Source organism: Micromys minutus, assembly GCF_963924665.1.
Source record: "Micromys minutus genome assembly, chromosome: 33".
NCBI classification, from domain to species: domain Eukaryota; kingdom Metazoa; phylum Chordata; class Mammalia; order Rodentia; family Muridae; genus Micromys; species Micromys minutus.
In genome coordinates this window covers 1,425,587-1,449,796 of record NC_137968.1, presented here as the reverse complement: position 1 = coordinate 1,449,796, position 24,210 = coordinate 1,425,587, and the positions used below count along the sequence as shown (strand labels likewise).

The window sequence follows — 24,210 nt, the reverse complement described above, 5'->3', positions numbered from 1 at the left end:
TTCCTGGGAGTTCTCTCTTCCCTCTGTGAGGGAGCCCGGTCACCCTGACCCCTGGACAACCCTTGAACTACGACTTCAGCCAGCGTCAGGCCCAATCACATGGGATGGGTCTGGCCACCCCCACTGACAACTATGAATGAGAATGGCCTTTGTTCTTTAGAATCCGGGACTCTCTCCCGTCTTATTTTATATAGCATTTTATTTTATAGGGCTGGGCAGCAGTGACATCTTTTTAAAAGTTAATTAATTAATTAGATGTATGAGTGCTTAGCTGCATGTACACAGCATGTCAGAAGATGGCATCAGATCCCATTACAGATGGCTGTGAGCCATCACGTGGTTGCTGGGAATTGAACCCAGGACCCCTGGAAGAGCAGCCAGTGCTCTAACCACTGAGCAATCTCTCCAGCCCCAGTGGGAGGGGGCAGTAAGGCTTTATGAGAACCACACAGTTAACTGAAAGCTAACCCAGCCTTTTAGGAAATGAACGGGATTTCAACAGAGGGTGTGCACCAAAGTGGTAAATGAACCTGGCAGGGGTTACAACAGGAAGAACTCATCAACTTTGTTTTTATTAAGCATTACCGCAGTGCTTTTTCAGAAGAGGGAAGTCCTCAGAACTATATTCTGCAGGCTGGTGAAGGGACCCAATGTTATTTGCAATTACCAGCAAAAGAAATTAAAACTGAGGAGGGTTTATTACAGTTCGCCAAGACCACTTGCTAATAAATGGAGGAACCTAATTTCAAATGCTATTATTAATATTACTATTATTTTTTGATAATGAAGCCCCTGACTTTCCCCAGCTACACAGCATCACCATCTGCTAAGCTTTCAGACACAAGGGGAATTCCTTTCTTCAGTCAGGAGCACTGCCAGACTGGAATTTTTAACTGCAGAGGCGATTCTAAGCAGAGGTGGGTTCTCCTGTGTGCTCTGGGTGTGACTTACTTCTCTGGGCACATTCTGGGCTCATTATTAATGCAGACCATGTCCCTGTGGCTGGGGAGTTCCTCAGAGACTTAAAAGTACCACCAAGTGACACACAGCACAGACACAGAGGCTGGCACAGAGGAGGATTTCCCTCCTTTACCACGCTTTTTGTAAGACCCCATTTTCCAAGGTAATAAAGTAGCAGGAGGTCTCTCAGGCCAATCTCGCCAAGTCCTAATCCAGAGCGAACTCTTTGGTCACACTCTTCCTAAGCCTAGCCTGCTCTACCAGTTACAGCCCAGGCTTTCCTCCTGAAGAGTACAGGGTCCTTCTCCATGGAGACAAGGCTGCTGAGCTCCACTTTCCCAAGCCGGAGTAGCCCAAGCCCATGTCTGTCAGATGGTTTTCTTTATCAGAGGTCAGGGCAGCCAGGGAGAAGCCCTGTGCCCATAGGGTCATGTCCTTACCCCATAGCTCTCAGCCAAGTCCCTCAGTTCTGGAACTGTTACTGTGGGCATGCTTTAAAGTCACGGACGGGCTTACAAGCTTATCTTTCCCTCTGCTCACTGCCTCAGGATAGCTGATCCAGAGCAGGATGGGAGACTCTCAGTCAGTCATAGGAGACTTCTTCAGATGACTGGTAAAGACACAGCTTCCAAAGTGAGGGTCAACCAAAATGTCCAGGAACAGGACTGGTCAAATGCAATGGAATATTATACAGCTGTAAAGAGGATGAGGAACTGCCTATGTATTTGTGTGGGTTTGAATAAGAACGTCCCCTACAGGCTCAAAGATCTGAATGCTTAGGCACCAGGAGTGGCACTGTTTGAGAAGGACAGGGGGTGTGGCTTTGTTGAAGGAAGTGTGTCACTGGGGGGTGTGTTCTGAGGTTTCAAAAGTCCAAGGTAAGCCCAGAGTGCTACTCACATGTGTGTGTATGTGTGTGTGTGTGTGTGGTGTGTATGTGTGTGTGTGTGTGTGTGTGTGTGTGTGTGTCTGGGTCAGTGTGTTGCTCTCAGCTACTGCTTCAGTAGTGGGAATCTGTGACCTAGCTGGACCGTGTTGCAGAACTCCAGGATGTTGGGGATGCCAGAGCCATGGGACACCTGCCAAGGAAAGCTCAGACCAGATGTGGAACCAGGTCAAGACAGAGAAGCAAGCTGCAGTCAACAAAACTGAAAGGAGCTGGGGACCTTAGATATTAGACATGGGGAGCTCAGAGGAGCTTGCCCTGCCAATTTTCAGCCTTGTGTTGGTCCAGTATTTCCTCGCCGCGCTCCCTTTGGAATGGTACTGTGCATCCTGTGTCACTGTATGTTGGAAGTATGTGATCTGTTTCTCTAACTTGCTACTGGCCTGTGGAAATGATGTGCACTTCCATCAGGACAAGCATCTGTGGAGCAATGACCTGTGCCCACTACCATCTCTATTTAGAGGCTAGAACAGCCTTCGGAAGTATGCTGGTCCAACTCCACGTTAGAGGTGAGGAAACGGATGGCCGGTGGGCAGAAGTGGCCATTTCAAGGCTCCTTAACCTGAAGAGGTGACTTGTCTTAGCTGTACTGACCCCAGTAGGTCACACATCCCCCCCTCTGTGTTTCCTTCACTGCTCTATGGGGCTAATCAGTCTGGTAAGGCTCCTGGAAGACAAACTAATAGTTGGTCAAGGTACGCGCCAGAAAGTTTCCTGTCACTCTCTGGGCTACAGGCGACAGGTCACACCTGCTCTGTGGCTCCCTCTGGCCTGACTGGATCATTCACCTGCACCGCTGGTGTCCCTGTCAGGGAAGGTCTTAGGCTGTACCTGTGGCTGACTCTCCTGACTGAGTGTCTGGCATCAGATTTAAACATCTTTCCTGAGTCTTGGGACTCCCTATTGTGGCTGTTCTGCCCAGTGGCTACCACACACATTGGCTGACACATCTTAAATATCTCTTCCAGAGGAACTTTAACCACTGCTGGGGCAGAAATTAAATGACGTCAGTCCCAGGGACCGCCAGCAACTGGTGTACCTCAGGCAAACACTTGAGAGGAGAAGGAAAAAGGAACAAGTGCTTAAGCAGATATTAGGACCCCTGCCTGGGCAAGGAGGTGAGTCAGACTCAGTTACTAATCAATGCGGAAGTAGAACAGGGTAGAAAGCTTAAGAAGTCTCAGGAAGCAGGACAAAAGCATCTCTCACTCAAAGACATGCCTCCCCTTTCTGTTCCCAGGTCACACATTTGATTAAGGCCTCACTGTGAATGTGGTCTGCCCTCTGTGCCCAGGATGGCTAGAGGTTGTGCAGCATAGCTTAGTTATTGGGGTCTTGTACACGGACACAAACTGTGCTTCTCACGTCTAAGTTACAAACCAGGTGGCACATGTGGGGTGGGGGAATGTGTCCGGTGTAGTCAGACTGTCAACAGTGACAGACAGCCACTCCTGTGAAACTGAGACACACCTGACTTCAGGAGATGGTCCTACGGGTAGTCTGCCAAGAAGGTGACTAACAGAAAGTCAACAGCTACCATGATGGTTTCGGGGGGCAGCTGACCCATTGGTGCCTCTGTAGAAGCCTTTTCTTAAACTAGAAAGCATCCACATATCACCACTATGGTCATCATCATCACCACTACTACCACCATCACTATCACCACCATCACCATCACTACCACCACCACCATCATCACCATCATCACCACCATCACCATCACTACCACCACCACCATCACCACCACCACCACCATCACCATCACTACCACCACCACCATCACCACTACCACCACCATCATCACCACCACCACCACCATCACCATCATCACCACCATCATCATTACCATCATCACCACCACCACCACCACCACCACCATCACCACCACTGCCACCACGACGACCACCGCCACCACGACCACCATCGTCACCACCACCATCACCACCATCATCACCACTACCACCACCACCACCATCATCACCATTATCATCACCATCATCACCACCACCACCATCACCATCATCACCACCACCACCATCACCATCACCACCACCATCACCACCACCACCACCACCACCATCCTCCCCCTCTTCATCACCAAGTGTATCTGATGTGTCAGCTCAGGTGCAACCTGGAGATCAGAGAACAGCCTCCTGGAGTCGGTCTCCTACCTTTGCGCGTTCTCGGGCTTGAGCAGCTCACCAGGCTGACAGGCAGGCCCTTTACGGAGTCAGCTTGCTGGCCCAGGACTAGAATTCTTATTTTAAAAGACACCAAAGAGCCCGATCACTCACTCCCTGCCTCCATCTCTCTCCCTTCACGAGAGGACACAGCCATTGGTGGGGGGGAAAGCCTTCACCAGAGCGTTACCAACATGCTGCCCCCCAACCCCTGCGTTCAGACTTCTAGCCTCCAGTACAATGAGAAAGACATTTCTGTGGGTAGAAAACAATACGCTGTCTGTTTTTTTTGTCGTGGCTTTCCGAGCAGACTTGGACGACTAGGGTTGGGGCAGGATAAGGGTAGGATTTTGAGGCTGAGGAGGTTTCTCGTGTTAGCCTGTGGTCGATGGACTGGGCGTGTGGCCAGTTGGATCCCAGAGGCTTCAAAGCTCTGGCTCTTACACAAGCAGAGCCCTCCACAGCTGGAGAGAAGAGCTTCTTCTAGGACAGTGTGTGGCTCCTGAGCTTGCTAACTTCCGGACTGGTATCTCTGAGCCCCGCAAGGAGAGTGTGCGTGGGCCTATCCCCAGGGACAGGTCTCATACAGGGCGCCCCCTTTGGGCCTCTCGGTGAAGAGCAGGCTAAAGCTCAGGAGTGCGACCCTAACAGGAGAGCCACCCCAGCTTGAAGGTGAGCAACGCTTGCCCAAGTTAGAAATGTGAATTTGGGTCCCAGGTCCACACTCTTTCTAGTCTGTGTTTCTTCTCACGTGTGAACACGAGTGTCCAGGGGGTGGGAGGAGAACCTTGGCACCCAGTGGTTAGGGAGGAGGAAGTTTCCGTGGGGCTGATGATAAGCAAGGTGGGAGGGGTCAGGGAAGGGAGGAGCCTTTGTTCAGGGACCCCTTTAACTGAGGCTGTTAGGGAAAGGCCATCAAAGGTAGAACTTTCCCACACTGCTAATCAAGGATCGTCACTGGATGTTATCTTTCTGGGAGTCAGAGAAGAGCTGGTCTTTGCTCCCTCGCTAACCCATCCCTTTGACTTTGCTAGACTGGGCCCGGGGAACTCCAGGTAAGACCGGGTTTCTGACCTCTGGCTCCCAAAGGTGTGAAGGCTGAGCACTCTGCACACTGTGCCTTGGGCTGAGCCTGTGGAATGTTGTTTGCCTCGGTGCTGATTTCGTACAAGCTGCGTTTAAAGGAAATGCGTCCTAGTGAGGGAAAGAGGCCCCTCCCCAGCCCACTCCCAGACTGAACAGCTAGAACCGGTGTCCGAGGGCTGAGAGGAAGAGAGGGTCGGACTTCATGCCAGCCAGGACCCGCTCTGACCCAGGACCCCGGACTTCGATCTGTGCTTCAGGACCTTGCAGAATGAGCGACAGACTCTTCCAGCCCTCTGTTGCCAAGGGTCTAAATAAAGGCCGAGGAACCCCTCGCGTATTGAGCAAGGCCTGCCCACCAGACTTTACTAAAAAGGTACAGCCATGTTACCTGGCCTTGGGGCAGAGGCACATCCAGCCCGGTGCTATTAGCTGTGAGTGCAGTGGAAACCTGGACCTCGGTTACAGGACGGAGCAGCTGCACCGAGTCACTTGAGAGCAGACAGAAAGTCTTCAACTAGGGGAACAGCTCTGGCGGGTAAAACGCTCCCGCCCCGTGAGTTCTGGGGGCACACCCCTGTTGGACTTAAACGCATTTGTCGATGACACCATCCCTAAGTTACAAACAGTTTAACTGAGGAAACAGGCGACGCTTGAGGGCAGTGGCAGCAAGAGTCCATTAGGTGAGAGGCAGGAAGATGAAGGGAGGTCTGCATGTGTTTCAGGAGGTCGTACGATCGGATCACCCTCAGCTCTTGCTCATCAGAGCCAGGAAAACAAAGGAGGGAATAACCCTAAGTACTGGAAAATTACAACCATAATCCCCTCACATCTGGCTTTGGCAGGCAGGCAAGTCTAAAATGTATTTAATGTACCCACCCTTTTTCTACACCCCCAGTGCCCGGGCCCTACCAGAGTTGGCTGCAGCCGCAGTCTTCGAGGCAGCTGGGCAGAGTTCAACAAGCAAGCAAACCTCCTCGCCAAGATCCCAGAACCCATCCCAACCTGGGGAACGATTTTCTCACAGGAAGTGCAGTTCGGCTGTGCAGCTGTGCCGGCTGCTCATCTGCCCGTGGGAACTGATCTCTCAGAGGGAGGGGGGCTGCTGCTGTGCCTCCGGTTGTGCCGGTGGTGAAGGACCGGTCCTACAACCAGAAAGGCAGGAGCCAGGGAAAGCACAGTATGGTCCGTGTTGACCCTTTCTCTCAAACTGTTCTAAGCCCTTCATCTTGGTTTATGTGGAAATAGGAGCACGGGGCAGAAGGCACAACATTCTTGAGTCCAAGAGTTGAGGAAGCCTGGAGATTACACACACACACACACACACACACACACACGTCTGTCCCTGGCGTGTGATAGCTCAGCAGAGTGCTCAGTGCCTGGCATGCAGCTGGCTGGCAGTCAGCAGGTCTCTGTATCGTGGTACCCAGGTGTGAGAGTGTGTCTCAGTCTGTGCTCTAGCGTGTGTCACAGCGCATGTGTGAGAGTGTGTCTCAGTCTGTGCTCTAGCGTGTGTCACAGCACGTGTGTGAGAGTGTGTCTCAGTCTGTGCTCTAGCGTGTGTCACAGCACGTGTGTGAGAGTGTGTCTCAGTCTGTGCTCTAGCGTGTGTCACAGCACGTATGTGAGAGTGTGTCTCAGTCTGTGCTCTAGTGTGTGTCACAGCACGTGTGTGAGAGTGTTTCTCGGTCTGTGCTCTAGCGTGTGTCACACGTGCTGAGATGACCAGGAAGAACAGAAGTTTAAGAAGTTAGGGCTCCATCCTGTTTTATCTCATCGAGGGAAAGCACAGCGAGGACTTATGTACCAAAGAGGCGGGGACAGAGGGACCGACCCACGCTATATTACTCTCCGTAACCAGCCCACTCCCACGAGAGAGGCATCAATCCTTCCCGCCAGCACAATCGTCTTGGAAAAATTCCACGTCTCAAACGTACCACGTGACGGCAACCGAGGTGGAGCCTGACTTTGAACAAACCCAGAGCTCAAACCACTTGTAGGACGTCAACAGTGAGGACCTTGTTTCCTAATGCTGGCGAGGCAGGGCGCGGGGTTAGCGTAAAGATAGGAAGGGAGTTTGGGCAGGGGCACCAACGGCTTCGAGATACAGGCACACACATCAGGGAGGATGCTCAGGTACGTGCCCATGTCAGCAGCCCACTGGCAGCCAGGAGGGCTAGTGCTGGGCCTGTCTGTCCCAGGATCTCAAATGTAACGAGTAACGAGACTCACTTGCACAGGTCCTCCCATCGCTTCGGAGCACATGACCTTCAGGACACTGGCAGGCAAAGGATTTGTCCGTGTTGACACAGGAGTATTCGCAGCCATGGTTGCTCAGCAAGCAGTAATCGACCCCTGTAAGACCAAAGCCCAGTGAGGTCCCTGTCTCAGCCTGCCTTCTGGGTCGTGACGGGACTCTGCCGCTGACAGCATGTGGTCCTCAGCAGATTCCCCTTAGTCTCCCCGCGGGAGAAAGACGAGGGCAGAAGAGAACATGCTGTTCTCCGCGCTGTCTGCACACTCGGTAGAGAGGTGAAAGGGGAACTCACTGGAGCAGGTCTTGAGGTCATCATTAATAAGGAAGCCTTCAGAGCACTGGCAGACAAAGGACTCCTCCGTGTTCAGGCACAGCTGCTCACAGCCATGGTCCTCCTGTGCACAGTGATCCACCCCTGCATGGGTCACAAGATCCGAAAACATAAACTTAGGTGCTGTCTTGGGCGGGGTTTCTATTCCTGCACAAACATCATGACCAAGAAGCAAGTCGGGGAGGAAAGGGTTTATTCAGCTCACACTTCCACACTGCTGTTCATCACCAAAGGAAGTCAGGACTGGAACTCAAGCAGGTCAGGAAGCAGGAGCTGATGCAGAGGCCATGGAGGGATGTCACTTACTGGCTTGCTCCCCCTGGCTTGCTCAGCCTGCCTTCTTATAGAACCAGGTCTACCAGCCCAGGGATGGCTCCACCCACAATGGGCTGGACCAGGGATGGCTCCACCCACAATGGGCTGGGCCAGGGATGGCTCCACCCACAATGGGCTGGTCCAGGGATGGCTCCACCCACAATGGGCTGGGCCCTCCCCCCTTGATCACTAGTTGAGAAAATGCCTTACAGCTGGATCTCATGGAGGCATTTCCTCAACTGAGGCTCCTTTCTCTGTGATGACTCCAGCTTGTGTCAAGTTGACACAAAACCAGCCGGGACAGGTACCAATGTGCCATTGAGCAAGGCTAAGCAAAGTCTTTCTGGCAGCGTGCTTGCTGAGGAATCAGCCTTGCTCCCTGTCAGTGACGCCAACCCAGAGTCCCCTGGGATGAGGGCATCTCAGCTGAGGAATTGCCTTCCCAAAAGTGGCCCGTGGGGGTGTGTGGCGTGCCCTTGATATTGCCTGAGGCCCACTGTGAATGGTTTCACCCCTGAGTGGTACAAAGCAAGCTGAATGGGAACCTGGATGCAGGGCAGCAACGCTCCGTGGTCTCTGCCTCCGTTCCTGCCTTGAGTTCCCTCCATCAGGAACCATTCCCTGGGATTGCAAACCACAACAAAGTGCTTTGGGTCACGTTATGGAGTTTATCCCAGCAGCAGAGAAGCGAACTAGGTCAGGGCTGAATCCCATGTCCTTGTGTGGATGTGGTTACACTTTGCCTCTCTGCACTATGACCTCCTGAATGAAGTGTGTATGTGTGTATATGTGTGTGTGCACACATGTGTCTGTGTGTGCGCATGTGTATGCACGTGTGTGCTTGTGTGTGTTTGCGTGTGTGTGTGTGTGTGTGTGTGTGTGTGTGTGTGTGTGTGCTATGTGTGTGTGTAATAATAGAAGTCCCTTTTCTTCATGCCTCCAATGACTCTGTGTTTGTGTATGGTGGAGCACACGTGTGAGCTTGTGGAGCCCAGAGATCATCAGGAAATGTAGTCCACCTCTTTTAGACAGGGTCTCTCACTAGCGTGGAGACCGACACTTAGGCCAGCCTGGCTGGCTAACAGGAGCCTTTCTGAAGCGGAAATTTCTGGTTTACTTGGAAACTCAGTTGTGTCATGTGATGTTTTTTTCTGGAAGCTGTGTTATGAGAGGATGTTTTGCTAAAGCAGACGCGTGATGTTTGGAAAGTGTATACATAGAACCCAGCAGACTCTTGCACCGATTTGCTTCGTAACACTTTGCAGTTCTTCACTGATCTTCACTTGTGGTGACTTCACAGAGAGAAGAGAGCCAAAGAACTCCTCATGGGATCCCGGCTGCTTCCCGGCACGTGGGAGGACTTGTGCTGACTCGGCGGGGCCTCGTGGTTTCTTCTGGATCAAGCCGCTGCTACTGATTTGTGTTTGGGAATCACCCCAAAGAACTACTTCTAAACAGCTTCACCTCTCCTGTTTCCTGTTAACCTTTCTTCTCCCCTACCTTTGGCTGGCGGGCTAGAACGGAGGTTGAAGTATTTAAGAGCCTTTATCAAAGTAGGTTTTGAAAAAAATAAACAAAACAAAAAAAAAAAAAAAAAACAAGCCTCCATACACTGTTCTGTCTCCACCTGCCCTGTGCTGAAATCACAGTGCTTGTTGTCACCACACCTCAGCCAGGTTCTGGATGTAGAGCTCAGACCCCTGGCTTGCAGAGGAAACACTTTACTAATGGTTATCTCCCCTAGACAACTGGTGGTCATAACACAGTCAGACTTAGAGGAGATAATCCATCTAAAGCCTTCCAGTGACTGGCATATGGCAACCACTTAATGAATAGCTATTATTATAGGTACATAATAATATTATATATATTACAGGTAGTGCTCAGAGGGAATTATTATGTAACTCATTTCTATTTGAAAATTTTTTTAAAAAGCCAATTTAAAAGAAAAAACTCTCTTAAATCAGGAAATCCAGATTCGGAAAATAAACAAAAGCTTCATCTGCCTGTGTGGCCTTTTCTGGCACCTGAACAGCAGACAGCCATGGGCAGGGAGAGCGGGAAGCAGGAAACTCACGGCTGTGGCTCCCACAGAGAGCAGTCCCTTTCACTGTGCACAGCTACGGACTAGTGTCTTCTACAACAGTGCAGGAGGGGCCATACCTACTGTACACTCTTCCAGGGTCTCGGGAGTCCTATGCGCATGCTCACTTCCTAATCTGCCATTTACCAGGCAGAATTATTGGGAAGCATGTGAGAGCTGGGGTGCTCACAACTGCGCCCGCACGCACGGAATGAGCACCTCGGAAGGGTCGGCGGCCATCACGTTCAGCATGTGGGACGCTCTTTAAGAACCCCAGGAATCTCCCTGGGGACTTTGGGATAGAAGCAGCTCGGTTTATACTTTCTAAACGATGACAAGTCTTATAAAGCACCCCCCCAACTCTTTAGGGCTCAGATCTGTGCTCTTCTAGATTCCCCAAGGCATGCTGGGAGAGTCAGGGAGTCCGGGACTCTTTGATGCCTAAGGTAGACTCAGCGAGGTTGCAGATTACTACCAGGGTCAGCAGCAAGCCAAACCTACACTTGCTGAAAAGAAGGCAGGATTTGGCACCAGCATCTTCTTGTTGAACAAAAATCTCCTTCTACTCCTCGTCAGCTCAGGACCCAGCCACAGCCAGAAGCACAGTGCTGGCTTCTGCATCAACCTCTTCATTCAAACACCCCTTGCCTTCTGGGATCGTGATTAGAAACGCCAATCTCATTCCTTCTGGAGACAGGAGAACGAGGTTCCCACAGGCTGGCCCGGTATCTCACGCTCCAGCTGTGGAAATTCCTCTCCTGGCAGCCAAGGGTCCAAATGTTCAACAGCTGCCCGCTTCTCACCCACAGTCTTCTGTCTGCAGAGCCGAGCAGAAGCATAGCACACTGTGTGCAAGGCACAAAGGAACGATTATATGTAGCCCAGCGTCACTAGCCCCAGCTCTCAGTGTCTCAGTGTGTATCTGTCACAGCCTCCACATGCCCTTAGCCTCAGCTGGCTTGGGACCGTGAAGACTGTACCCCCCCCCCCAAAAGTCATGGGCCCCTCCAGCTTGCAAGATCTGAAAGTCCTCATGTTGATATCACCAAGCTTCTTGTGAGTCAGATATAAGGAAACAACTTCACAAAATTCCCGTGTTGCCCAGTTTCTTTCCTCACGGCAGCTTGGGTAGTCCAAAGTTTTCCAAGGCCCCCACCCCTTCTGGCTTCTTGTCCAACCTGGTATTGTCATTAGCCACTCTCTCAGGCTTTGTGATATGAACTATTATCTTTTATCTTCAGCACTTTGGCTATCATAACTGGGCACTGGGCCAAGGGATTGGAAATGGCTTCAATTTATTTCCCATAACCGCCTGGGGAAATCAATGCTATTAACTTTAAAAAATATATGGAATCAAAGCTTGGAGAACAACCTGTCTGAGTCATGTATATAGAATGCAATGGAACTTAGATTGAAATTCGGGCCTATTTGATTTAACAAATGCTTTTAATAGCAAAGACTAATAGCTGCTAGCAGCCCTGTTCTAAGCAGCCTTCTCTCTCTCTCTCTCTCTCTCTCTCTCTCTCTCTCTTCCCCCCACCCCCACCTCCTCCCAGCTTTATTATTGTTGGCATCTAACCGATAGCATTGTGCAAAGTCAGCACTCTACCTCCTGACTCAGCTACACCCTCAACACCACCAGTTTGGATTCCCATGGCTGTGAAGAGAGAGATACCAGACACCATGGCCAAGGCAACTTTTATAAAGGACAACATTTCACTGAGGCTGGCTTACAATTTCATGATGGCAGGAAACATGGCAGACAGGGTCTTGGAGAAGCTGAGAGATTTGCATCTTCATCTGGAGGCAGTCAGGAGAAGACTGGCTTCCAGGCATCTAGGAAGAGAGTCTCAGGGTCCACATCCAAAGAGACATACCTCCTTCAACAAGGGAACACCTCCTTCAACAAGGGAACACCTCCTCCAACAAGAGAACACCTCCTTCAACAAGGGAACACCTCCTCCAACAAGGGAACACCTCCTCCAACAAGAGAACACCTCCTTCAACAAGGGAACACCTCCTTCAACAAGGGAACACCTCCTCCAACAAGGGAACACCTCCTTCAACAAGGGAACACCTCCTCCAACAAGAGAACACCTCCTCCAACAAGGGAACACCTCCTCCAACAAGGCCACACCTCCTCCAACAAGGGAACATCTCCTTCAACAAGGGAACACCTCCTTCAACAAGGGAACACCTCCTCCAACAAGGGACCACCTCCTCCAACAAGGGAACACCTCCTCCAACAAGAGAACACCTCCTCCAACAAGAGAACACCTCCTTCAACAAGGGAACACCTCCTCCAACAAGGGAACACCTCCTCCAACAAGGGAACACCTCCTCCAACAAGGGAACACCTCCTCCAACAAGGGAACACCTCCTCCAACAAGAGAACACCTCCTCCAACAAGAGAACACCTCCTCCAACAAGGGAACACCTCCTTCAACAAGGGAACACCTCCTCCAACAAGAGAACACCTCCTCCAACAAGAGAACACCTCCTTCAACAAGGGAACACCTCCTCCAACAAGGGAACACCTCCTCCAACAAGGGAACACCTCCTCCAACAAGGGAACACCTCCTCCAACAAGGGAACACCTCCTCCAACAAGAGAACACCTCCTCCAACAAGAGAACACCTCCTCCAACAAGGGAACACCTCCTTCAACAAGGGAACACCTCCTCCAACAAGGGAACACCTCCTCCAACAAGGGACCACCTCCTCCAACAAGGGACCACCTCCTCCAACAAGAGAACACCTCCTCCAACAAGGGAACACCTCCTCCAACAAGGGAACACCTCCTCCAACAAGAGAACACCTCCTCCAACAAGAGAACACCTCCTTCAACAAGAGAACACCTCCTCCAACAAGGGAACACCTCCTCCAACAAGGGACCACCTCCTCCAACAAGGGACCACCTCCTCCAACAAGAGAACACCTCCTCCAACAAGGGAACACCTCCTCCAACAAGGGAACACCTCCTTCAACAAGGGAACACCTCCTCCAACAAGAGAACACCTCCTCCAACAAGGGAACACCTTCTCCAACAAGAGAACACCTCCTCCAACAAGGCCCCCAATAATGCCACGACGTGGGGCAAGCATATTCAAACCACCGCATTCCACACCTTAGCCCCCATAGGTGTGTTCAACACAGGAGTCTATGGGAGCCACACCTAGCCATAGCTTAATACAAAAAAAAAAAAAAAAAAAAAAAATACATTTAGTTCAACTTCCAAAGTCCTCATAGTCTATAACAGTCTCAAAAATGTAAGAAGTCCAAAGTCTCTTCTAAGATTCATCTAATCACTTAACTGTAATCTCCTGTAAAATCAAAAAGCAGATCACATACCTCCAACATCATATGATATATGTCACCATTCTAAAACATCATAGTGAGAAAATACTGCGCTAAAACAAGACCAAAAAACCCAACCCAAACCAAACCAACAACAGCAACAACAACAACAACAACAACAACAACAAAACAACAACAAAAACCAAACCAAACCAAAAAACCAAAGAAACCTGGTGGGCAAACCCAAACTCTGTGTCTCCATGTCTGAAGTCAAATCGCTTTTCAAATCTCCAACTCTATTCATCTTTGTTGAGAGCAACAAACTTCTTTTTCTTGGGCTGGCTCAACTCCCTGTTAGCAGCTTTCCTCAGAAGGTGTCCTATGACATCTCTAACATCTTGGGGTCTCCAAGGCAACCTCAACTTTACAGATTATTGTTCCAATGACTGGGATCCACACATGATCTTCTGGGTTCCTCTAAGGGGCTTGGGTCACTTCTCCAACTCTGTCCTCTGTAGAACTCTAGGCTCTGGTTGACTCCACTCCACTGCTGCTGCTGTTCTTGGTGGTCATCCCATGGTACTGGCATCTCCAATATGCTGGAATCTTCTGCTGCAACTAGACTTCACCAATAGCCTCTCATAGGCTCTCTTCATGGTGCTAAAGCTCTTCTTTGTGTGACCCTTGCAGTCCTGGACCATCTGAAGCTGCACCTTCACCAATGGCTTCCCAAGCCTCTCACAGAGCCAAGCCTCAGCTGCTCTTCACGACCCCTTCATGCCTTCAAAACCAGTATCACATGGGTGATTCTTAAACATTACCAAGTCCAACTGCAACACAAGGTACAACCTTCGCTATCTATCTCTGGAACATACCTTCTTTGTGCTCTCAGAAAATACTTCCTAGATGCTGGTCTCATCTTAATCACCGCTAACTTCGTAGCTCCAGCTAAGCAGCCTTAATTGTCCCAGTAGTCTTTTTTATTCTTGACTGGAAAGCCAAGGCCACATGGCTGAAGCTGCCAAGTTCTGGTGCTTGCTGGAGCTGGAACATGGCCCCCTTACTGTACTGTCAGCTTTCTGTGTTTCAACTCCCTGACTGCCTAAGCTTGGCTTTCCTGGAACTTGTTGTCGACTGACTGTGAACTCAGTGATCTATATGACTCTGTCCCCTGGTTGCTGGGATTAAGGGCATGTGCCACCACACCCGGACTTAAGCTTTCTTTACCTGGAACTTGTTCTGTACCAGAGATCTGCTTGTCTCTGTCTCCTGGGATTAAAGGTATGTACCGTCATGCCTTGAACCTAAGCTTTTCATCACAGATCTTAATCAAGTAGAAAACTGAGAATAGCTATCACAATCCATCCCTCATCAATTTGACACACAATCACATCTCCTTATGCCCAGGAGAAAACAATAACCAGGTCATAATAGCACCTAACGTGATATAACCCTTCTTCATACAACTGCAAATAGAAGTTTATCTGGGTCACCACTTCCTTAATCCCATTTAAAATCTTTGAACACAGGATTTCTTGTCATTCCACTTCCTGGTACTCCATTACTCTTGGAGCCATACATTTTGTACTTTTCCTTTCTAAGATGACTCTCCATGAGAGTTACCAGAGAGCAAAGTCTATGCTGGGCTTTTTCGAGATTTCCTTTGTCAATGCAATAAATATAAACAAACCTCTTTACCTTAGCCTCAGGCACACTGCTTGGATAAGGGCAAAAAGCAGCAATGTTCTTCACCAAAACATCATAAGAACAACCTCCGGAGTTCAAATCACCTCAATGCCAATGTCCTACTAGAATGGCCCATTAAGTCCCGCTTAAAGCAACCCATGGTTTTCCAAATCCAAAGTCCCCAAATCCACACTCCTCCAAACCGAAACATGCTCAGGCCCATTGCAGCAATACCCCAGTCCCTGCTACCAACTTCTGTCTTAGTTTGGATTTCCATTGCTGTGGATAGACACCACACCAAGGCAACTTTCATGAAGGACAACGTTTAATCTGGCTGGCTTACAGTTTCCTCATGGCAGGAAGCATGGAATCATCCACGCAGACAGGCTGCTGGAAAAGCTGCTTCTTGATTTGAAGGCAGCCAGGAAAACACTGGCTTCCAGACAGTTAGGAGGAGGATCTCAAAGACCATGTCCCAAGTGACATATTTTCTTCTCCAACAATGGCACACTTCCTAACAGTGCCACTCCATTGTACTTAGCATGTACTCTCTTTAAATTTCTTTTAGATTTATGTATTTTATGTGTAACAGAACTTTGCCTGTATGTATGTATGTATGTATATATGTGTATGTGTGTATATATGTATGTATGTATATATGTATGTATATATGTGTGTATGTATGTATATATGTATGTATGTATGTATATATGTATGTATGTATATGTATGTATATATGTGTGTATGTATATATGTATGTATGTGTATCATATGTTCACAGAAATCAGAAAATGGTGCTGAATCCCCTGGAACTGGGTTTACAGTTATGAGCTGCTAGGTGGGTTCTGGGAACAGAATCTGGGTCTCCTACAAGAGCAGCAAGTACCCTTAACCATGGATCCTCTCTAGGCCCCGTATGATCATGATCGTGACAACTCAGCCTTTGACGTGGGCAGTACCAACAGTGACACTTGATGGTTTGCAAATTGCAGGACACCCAGAAGCTCTGGAAGGGTGTGGATGCCAATGAGCCCACAGGACTGTGACCTGATGCTACTCCACCAGCTCCCACACCCCTGGCGCACACTCACGGCTGCAGGTCTTGCCGTTGGGGTCCAGAGTGTAGCCCCGACGACAGCGGCAGTAGTGACCCTCCTCGGTGTTCACACACTCGTGCTCACAGCCTGGCTTGTTCCGTGCACAGTAGTTGATCCCTGAGGAGAGAAAGCAAAGACTGTGTGAGGCTGTTAGAGTAGGTTCCCCCAGACTCCACGGAAAAAGCTGCTGGATACTGCTTGCGGAAGCAAGCTGGGAGTTATCACCTAGTCAGCCATTTATCAGCCAACAGCCAGGCCCTAAGCTGGAGGTATCCACGTAAATGTGAGCATTGCCGAGGGCCGGCCTTCAAGGGTTTGCACTCTGGAGACACAGCAAAACCGAATCTGGACCAAAGTTAGACACTAAAGATGTAACTGAGTGCCAAGAAGTGAGGTGCGGTTATCAATGCCTTCTGTGCACCGCACTGCTGGTTAAACCGTAAACTGGGGAGCAGCGTGAAGGGAGAGGAATGGACACAACTTCATCTAGTGACATCTGGTATGCTGAAGTCACATGCCAGAATTGTCACACAGTGTCCTTTTTGTAGTCAATTCATAAAGAGTTCAAGGCAGATAAAGAAGGTTAGACTGAAAATAGGAGTGACAAGAAACCCCACGCATCAAGTCACGCCACTAGGATGACTTGGGAAAGACATTCCAGAATTACTACAAAGGTTAAAAATGTTGAAGCGGAGTCTGAACTCCTCACTAAGGAATTCCAGGTTCCAGAGAAGTAGAAACATGTCTGAAGGACGTCGCTGATGGGATGGCAGCTCCCCAGCTGGACCTCACGACTCAGACTAATTAGGAAATTCACACTGGCTTTTAAGGATGTTATTCCAGCTGTGATGAGCCCCAGCCCGAGTGCCAGAATCCAAGAATCTCACAGCCCACATCTCGGTCACGCTGCAGTTGCTCAGCTCAGACCCTGATGGCATTCCAGGCTTTGCACTACAGCCTTCACAGTGCAAGCATTAGGGGGGCGGCTGTGACAGGCCTGGGTTTGCAGCAGAGACAACAGAAAATGTAATGAGGATGGGGAGGAAGAAGAGGAAGAGTAGGAGGATGGGAAGGAGGAGGAAGAAGAGGGGAAGGAAGAGGAGGAGAAAGAGGAGGAAGAGGAGGAGGAAGAGGAGGAGGTGGAGGAGAAAGAGGAGGAGGAAGAGAAGGAAAAGGAGGAGGAAAAGGAGAAGGAAGAGAGGGAGGAAGAGGTGGAGGAGGAAGAGGAAGAGGAGGAGGTGGAGGAGAAAGAGGAGGAGGAAGAGGAAGAGGAGGAGGGAAAGGAGGAAGAGGGGGAGGAAGAGAAGGAAAAGGAGGAGGAAGAGAGGGAGGAAGAGGTGGAGGAGGAAGAGGAGGAGGTGGAGGAGGAGATGAACCAACAAAGACACCAGCTCTTAGGAAAATCTGTTTCTTTGGCTATAAAAGCAGGGCACCTGGCTACAGAGGAAATGGAGCTGCCGCCATGAAACATATGTGGACAAACACTCATCCCCTAGGAAACAGTGTGTGTGTCTGTGTGTACACATGTATGCATGTGTGTATGTGTGTGCATGTTAGGGTGTGTGCACATGTGTATTTGTGTGTATGTGAGTGTGCATCTCCAGATATTAGGATGTAGCCTAGAGGTCTGGAGTTGCCACCTATCAGTACTTCATGTGACAGGCGTGTGGGTCAGGTGACGTCCTGTGAAACCCGAGGAAAGCGGCTCCTCTGATGTCACCTCTGCTTTTTTTCTCCCTGAATTTCCCACACATGCCTGTAGTGACACGGGACAGGCATGTAGTGTGCATGCAAATCTCACACCCAGACTTAGTCCCTCCCCGAAAACGATGCTGCTGAGGCAAAAGGCCATGAGTGCCGTGTGATCTTAAATAGACATGAACATGTGTTATACACGCGAAAAGGGAAACCCGCCCGTTACACACACAATGGGACACTCACTGCGGCAGGTCTTCCCGTCTGGATTTAGCGTGAATCCCTTCAGGCAGCGGCAGAGAGCTGACGTCTGCGCACTGACACACTCGTGCTCACACCCGTGATCCGACGAGGCACAGAAGTCTGTCTCTGGGAAGAAAGCGTGGGGATCATGAATGAGGCAATATGGCTGCCCGTGAGAACCGAGGGCTCTGTCTCCATTTCCCCAGGGCACAAAACACAGACCTTCTCATGTTGACCCAGAGGAGCCTCATCAACAACAACAACAAAAATCCATTTCCAGGTCTACACTGTATGTTCTCATCACAAAGATCTTTTTGACAGTCGATTCTATAAAATATCTGTACAGCGGAGGGACTTGTGCACGTGTATTTCATACTGTCGTCGTGACACGTACAACCGTCATCCACACAGAAAAATGACCCAGAGCGAGGTCTTGCCGACCACACGCCCTGTTAACGTCCTGAGTAAGGTGAATTAACCTTAAAGTCCGTGAAGCTTTGCATAGGACCTGTCACACTAAAGGTGGGCGTGAACAGCTGTGTCTGAAATGTCGTGGGTCAGAGCCAACCACTGGGCAGCCCTTCCTGGGCCTACACAGAGCTCACTGTGGTTTTGCTGTGTTTCTCTGTTATAGACCAGCTCTGAATCTGACGGACACCAGTGTTCATGTGTTTTCCTGTGACACCTGGGCCCCGACATGTGGTGACTTCAAAATCCCAGAGTTTTATCATCCCCTCGTTCCTTCTCCCGCCAACCTTTCTCATCTCCCACCCACTTCCCTCCCTTTCAAATTCAAATTCATGGCCTCTGTTTCTTTAATATGTGTGCGCGCGCGCGTGTGCGTGCGCACACACACACACAAACACACACACATGAAAGCAAACACACACGCGTACACACACATGCAAGCAAACACACACACATACACACACAGACATATGTAAGCAAACACACACACACACACACATGCAAGAAAACACACACACACAAACACACATGCAAGCAAACACACACACACACACATACACACATACACACATACACACACATACACACACACATGCAAAAAAACACATACACATACACACATACACACACACACACGCACACACCTTGCTGACTCCGCTTAGTGTGGTCAGCATGTGGATGATTTCAGGGCTGGCCACTTGGTATCAGAAACCAACTAGGGCTCCTCCCTGGGGAAGATTTGTTCCCGAGTTGCCTGTGTCCACGCGACTCACACGTCTCCTGCTGTGGTTTGTTCTGGTTGTTCTTAGGCAGCCATTGTTGTTTGTTTATTTGATTGCTCCCCCCACGGCCTTAGATATTTATCTATTAGTTTTGGTTTCCAGAGACAGGGCTTCTCTAGAATTTACGCTGCAGACCAGGGAAACCCCGAACTCACACAGATCTGCTTGTCTCTGCCTCTGCAATGCCACCCAGCAAAACAAAACAAAAACAAAAAAAGAAAACCTACCCGTTGGAGACCTCCTCCAACAAGGCCACACCTCCTCCAACAAGGCCACACCTCCTCCAACAAGGCCACACCTCCTCCAACAAGGCCACACCTCCTCCAACAAGGTCACACCTCCTTTAACAAGGCCACACCTACTCCAACAAGGCCACACCTACTCCAACAAGGCCACACCTCCTCCAACAAGGCCACACCTCCTCCAACAAGGTCACACCTCCTCCAACAAGGCCACACCTCCTCCAACAAGGCCACACCTCCTCCAACAAGGCCACACCTCCTCCAACAAGGCCACACCTCCTAATCCTTCAATGGAGCTACCACACACATGTTCCAGGGCTTGAACTCAGATAAGGTTTTTGTGCAAGCACTGACCCATCTCAACAGTCTCTCTTTTATTATTTTATTTATTTTTTTAAAGATTTGTTTACTTATTTTGAGCACACTGTAGCTGTCTTCAGACACAGCAGAAGAGGGCATCAGATCCCATTACAGATGGTTGTGAGCCACCATGTGGTTGCTGGGAATTTAACTCAGGGCCTCTGGAAGAGCCATCTCTCCAGCCCAGTCTTTCTTTTAAAAAGGTACACATTTGGATGTGTTTTTGTAGTTTTAGGATCATACAATATAACATTAAATCAGCAGCATTTTAACATATCATTTGAATGTATAAAACATTTTAATGTCTATATAATATTCTGTATATTACACGGTATGATCTGTTAAACAGGTTTGTTTTTTTGTAACAGGTTGTTCAAATCCATATGCATAAAATTCTTGTGTTTTTATGTTCTTAGGTTTGAAAAAGAATAGCCCCCAGAGGTTCATACAATTGAATGCTTAGTCATTAGGGAATGGAATGGTTTGAGGATTAGAAAGATTAAGAGGTATAGTTTTGTTGGAGGAGGTGTGGCCTTGTTGGAGGAGGTGTGGCCTTGCTGGAGGAGGTGTGGCCTTGTTGGAGGAGGTGTGGCCTTGTTGGAGGAGGTGTGGCCTTGGAGGAGGAGGTGTGGCCTTGTTGGAGGAGGTGTGTCACTGAGACTTGGGCATTGCTTGGAGTTCCTGCTCCGAAGTGTTAGGACTGAGAGGTAAGCCCTGTGTCTACAGCTGTATCTAGCACACAGTAGCTGCTCAATGAATATGGTTAAATGATTATTGTTACTACTCCTAATAGAGTAATACCTGGTGGCTACTTTGTGTGCCTGTATGTCTGTGCACCACCAGCATGCCTGGTGCTCCTGGAGTCCAGAAGAGGGTGTTGGATGCCCTGGAACTGGAGTTACAGACGATTGTGAACCATCACGAGGGTGTTGGGAATAAAAAACTGGGGTCCACTGGAAAAACAGGCAGTTCTCCCAATACCTGAGCACTTGAGTCATCTCTCCAGCCCCATAGTAGCAAATTAGATTGTGTGTGTGTGTGCGAGTGCGTGTGTGTGTTTGTGTGTGTGTGCATGTGTGTGTGTATGTGTGTGTGCATGTGTGTGTGTGTTTGTCTGTGTGTGTGTTTGTATGTGTGTGTGCATGTGTGTGTGTGTGTTTGTCTGTGTGTGTGTTTGTGTGTGTATTCTTACAGCAATAAAAATGAAAAATCCTAGCCAATGCATCTGCAAACCAGAGCTATCCTCTTCCCACCGGGATGTGTTTAGCTGATTTGTTTTTATTTTTGAACTTAGCTAAAAGACTAAGTGACTGTCTGTTTTTGTGTTAACTTTCTTTTGGTTTTGTTTTGTTCATTTGTCTTTGAGACCAGGGCCTGGCTGGCTTCAAATTCACTACAGTGACCAGGTTGACCTTGACTCCTCTGCTTTCCCGGTGCGGGGGTTTCAGGTGTATGAATTGGGGATGCTTTTGGATATTACTCATCTCTGTTCACACACACACACACACACACACACACACACACACACACATGCTCAGAAACTTGACACATTTTAGCCCAATCATACCTTGGTCGTGCTTGGTGCATTACCTTGACTAGAAGACCATCTATAGACAGTTACTTTTAAGTATATTTTAGAAAGACGACTTAGCAGTTAAGAACACATACAATTCTTGCAGAGGACCCAAGTTTGGTTCACGGTACCCATACCCAGTGGTTCACAAACCCCTATAATTCTAGCCTTAATGTGCATAGGTTACACACACACACACACACACACACACACGTTTTCAAAAGAAAAATACATGTATAATAAGATTTATAGACACCAAAATGCAAAGAATTGAGTTTTCAGAAATTTCACTAATTTTTTTGTGGACGTGTGTAAGAACTGCGATCTTTCCCCCAAGCACAAGAGCAGTGGCCAGGTAGCTGGGTCTGTGATGCCTCAAAGCTACAAACAAGGTTGTTGCCTGGCTGCTGCTGGATTTGTTTCTTGTGTCATAATGCTTACCATCGGCTGTTTCTCAGCTCTCTCTTGTCCTGCCGGAGACAGGGACACCCGGCGTTATATCCACACGAGCGGGTTTTCTCTTTACTTCCTGCACCATTTTCTGAATACTTGGAACATCTCTTTTCTCTTGCCAGGCTTTTCCATCTGGCTTTCGCCCACCCCCAAGAATGGTGGGAAGACGGCCTTTCTAGGGGGCAGTTCACCCTGGTGCTGTTGGCCTGGACCCCACAGCTTTCCCAGCATTCCTCCTGCCCACGCATTGGGCTGGCCAGCTTCAAGGGCTTGCCTTTAACATGGCCGGAAGATAGCTGAGCTGCTGGCTGTGCGCCCAGCTGGTGAGACCTCCCAGCTGGAAGAGCCTGTCCCTGAGTCCCAGCCAGGTCTCTACACTGCGGCTTCTTCAGGACCTGACCACAAAGCTCAGAGCTTTTCCGCATCACTCTGGGGTTTGGAATAGGATTTAGCGATAGGAAACGTGCTGAGGGACACTGGGGACGAGGATGCTGTTCTGGTAATGTGATCGGGACTCCTCCCGGGAGGAAGTTTTGAAATCGGACAGATGCGTTTCCCTCCATTTCTCTGACAATGGGGCCATGCTTTCGCCTCCTCTAGTCCAACTCAGGGCTCTTGGTTACACTCGTCCTGGTGTTGTGACCGAACTCCTCTGTGTGGTAGGACTTGGTTTCCCACAAAATTTCAACAGAAGTCTTGAGTTTTTACGTACCTTCTTGCTTAGTCAAGGCATATGGTACATGCTAGTTAATACTAAAATATTTGTGGCCAGTGTTATCTTTTTGTTAGTGTTCGTGTGTGCACATGTATGTACACACGAGTGGAGGTCAGAGGTCAGTGCTGGGTATCTTCTTCAATTGTTCTCCATCCTCTTCTTAGAACAGGTCTTTCTCTGAACCTGGGGTTTACTTATTAGTCTAGACTTGTTGGTCAGTGGGTCCCTGGGAGCCTCCTGTTTCTACCTCCTCACTGTGAGCCCCTTTTCATGGGGGTGCCAGAGATTCAAATCTCCCTATCGACTGAGTCATACCCCCACATCCCAGCATCCTCCTCGGTGAAAATGTAATCAGCACTTGGCAATTTGATTCCTATAAACGATCCCAGTTAGTCTTTAAGCTAACAGACTGAATTATCCCCCGTCACAGTCTCGGAGGTTGCAGCCCAAGGTTTCTCAGAGATCACCCAGAGTGAAGGCAGAGAGGCTGAGATTTGAACAGGGTCCCCCTTCGATCGGGAATGCTGGTTCATCAGCCCAGTGACCATAGCTCCCAGCCTCAGTGACAGCCTGGCTGTTGTTTTCCAGTTCAGAATGTGTTTCTTGAGGGTGTGGTGGGACTAGGTACACAGCATCTCGATGAGAACTGCTCAAGTTTGCACAGAAGGGGGTGGGGACACAGGGAGCAGAGGAGCCTATCAAACCCCTCTTTCCTTCCAAAAGCAAACCAGTGGCTGCACTTGAGCTATGTACTGGGCATGGAGTTCTCAGTGCCGTATCTTAGACCAGCTCTGGACTAAGCTGTTCTATCACCTTCCTTTCTACTTTCAGCACCCACCTCTCCCCTGCTTTGTGTGGCAAATGATGGCTCACTTTTAAAATCCAGCCAAGATCTGGCCTCAGCCAAGGACTTTGCCTCCTTTGTTTCTACTGGCTCGCGGCTGGGCTCCAGTAACATATGTTTTCGATGTAATATGCCCTGAATCCAGCTCTGGGTTTTTAAGCTGCTAATAGTAAGGGATTGGAGAACAGGAAAAGGAAAGGACGCTTTTGAAAATACACACAGCAGTACGTACTGGATATACTTTTGAAAGGTGGACGTTTACAGCAACTTTTTACTCATTAAAATCCTATTTTCTCATTGATGCACACTGTAGAGATGCCTTATTTTATTTTAATTGTTATTGAATCTCATTAGAATATCACTGGGCCCCAATATTTCAGAAGTAGGCATTCCTCATGTGACCCTCCCACTGATTCACAGGATAATAATCTATTCACCAAAGCCCCCAAAGTGTTCCCCTACACCTTTATATTAAAAAAAAAAATACTGGCATCTTTTAACACTGGTGGCCACCTTTAGTTTATAGATTTTTCTGTTCCTGTTTCAGGAGTTTAAATTAAGATCAACATTTATGCACATAGCTAAAATCAAGCTGAATTAG

At 49.1% G+C, this 24,210-nt stretch overlaps 1 protein-coding gene across 3 annotated transcripts in view; it reads right to left on the bottom strand.

Annotated features, from left to right (window-relative positions):
• Positions 1-24,210, bottom strand: part of MATN2 (matrilin 2) — a 119,215-nt gene that overhangs the window by 13,665 nt on the left and 81,340 nt on the right. For all 3 annotated transcript variants that reach the window (XM_080909430.1, XM_080909431.1, XM_080909432.1), the window contains exons 7-10: positions 18,176-18,298; positions 16,229-16,351; positions 7,719-7,841; positions 7,402-7,524 (exon numbers count right to left, since the gene is read on the bottom strand). In XM_080909430.1, the coding sequence (XP_080765556.1) occupies positions 7,402-7,524; positions 7,719-7,841; positions 16,229-16,351; positions 18,176-18,298 (492 nt within the window). The remainder of the gene's footprint in view (positions 1-7,401; positions 7,525-7,718; positions 7,842-16,228; positions 16,352-18,175; positions 18,299-24,210) is intronic.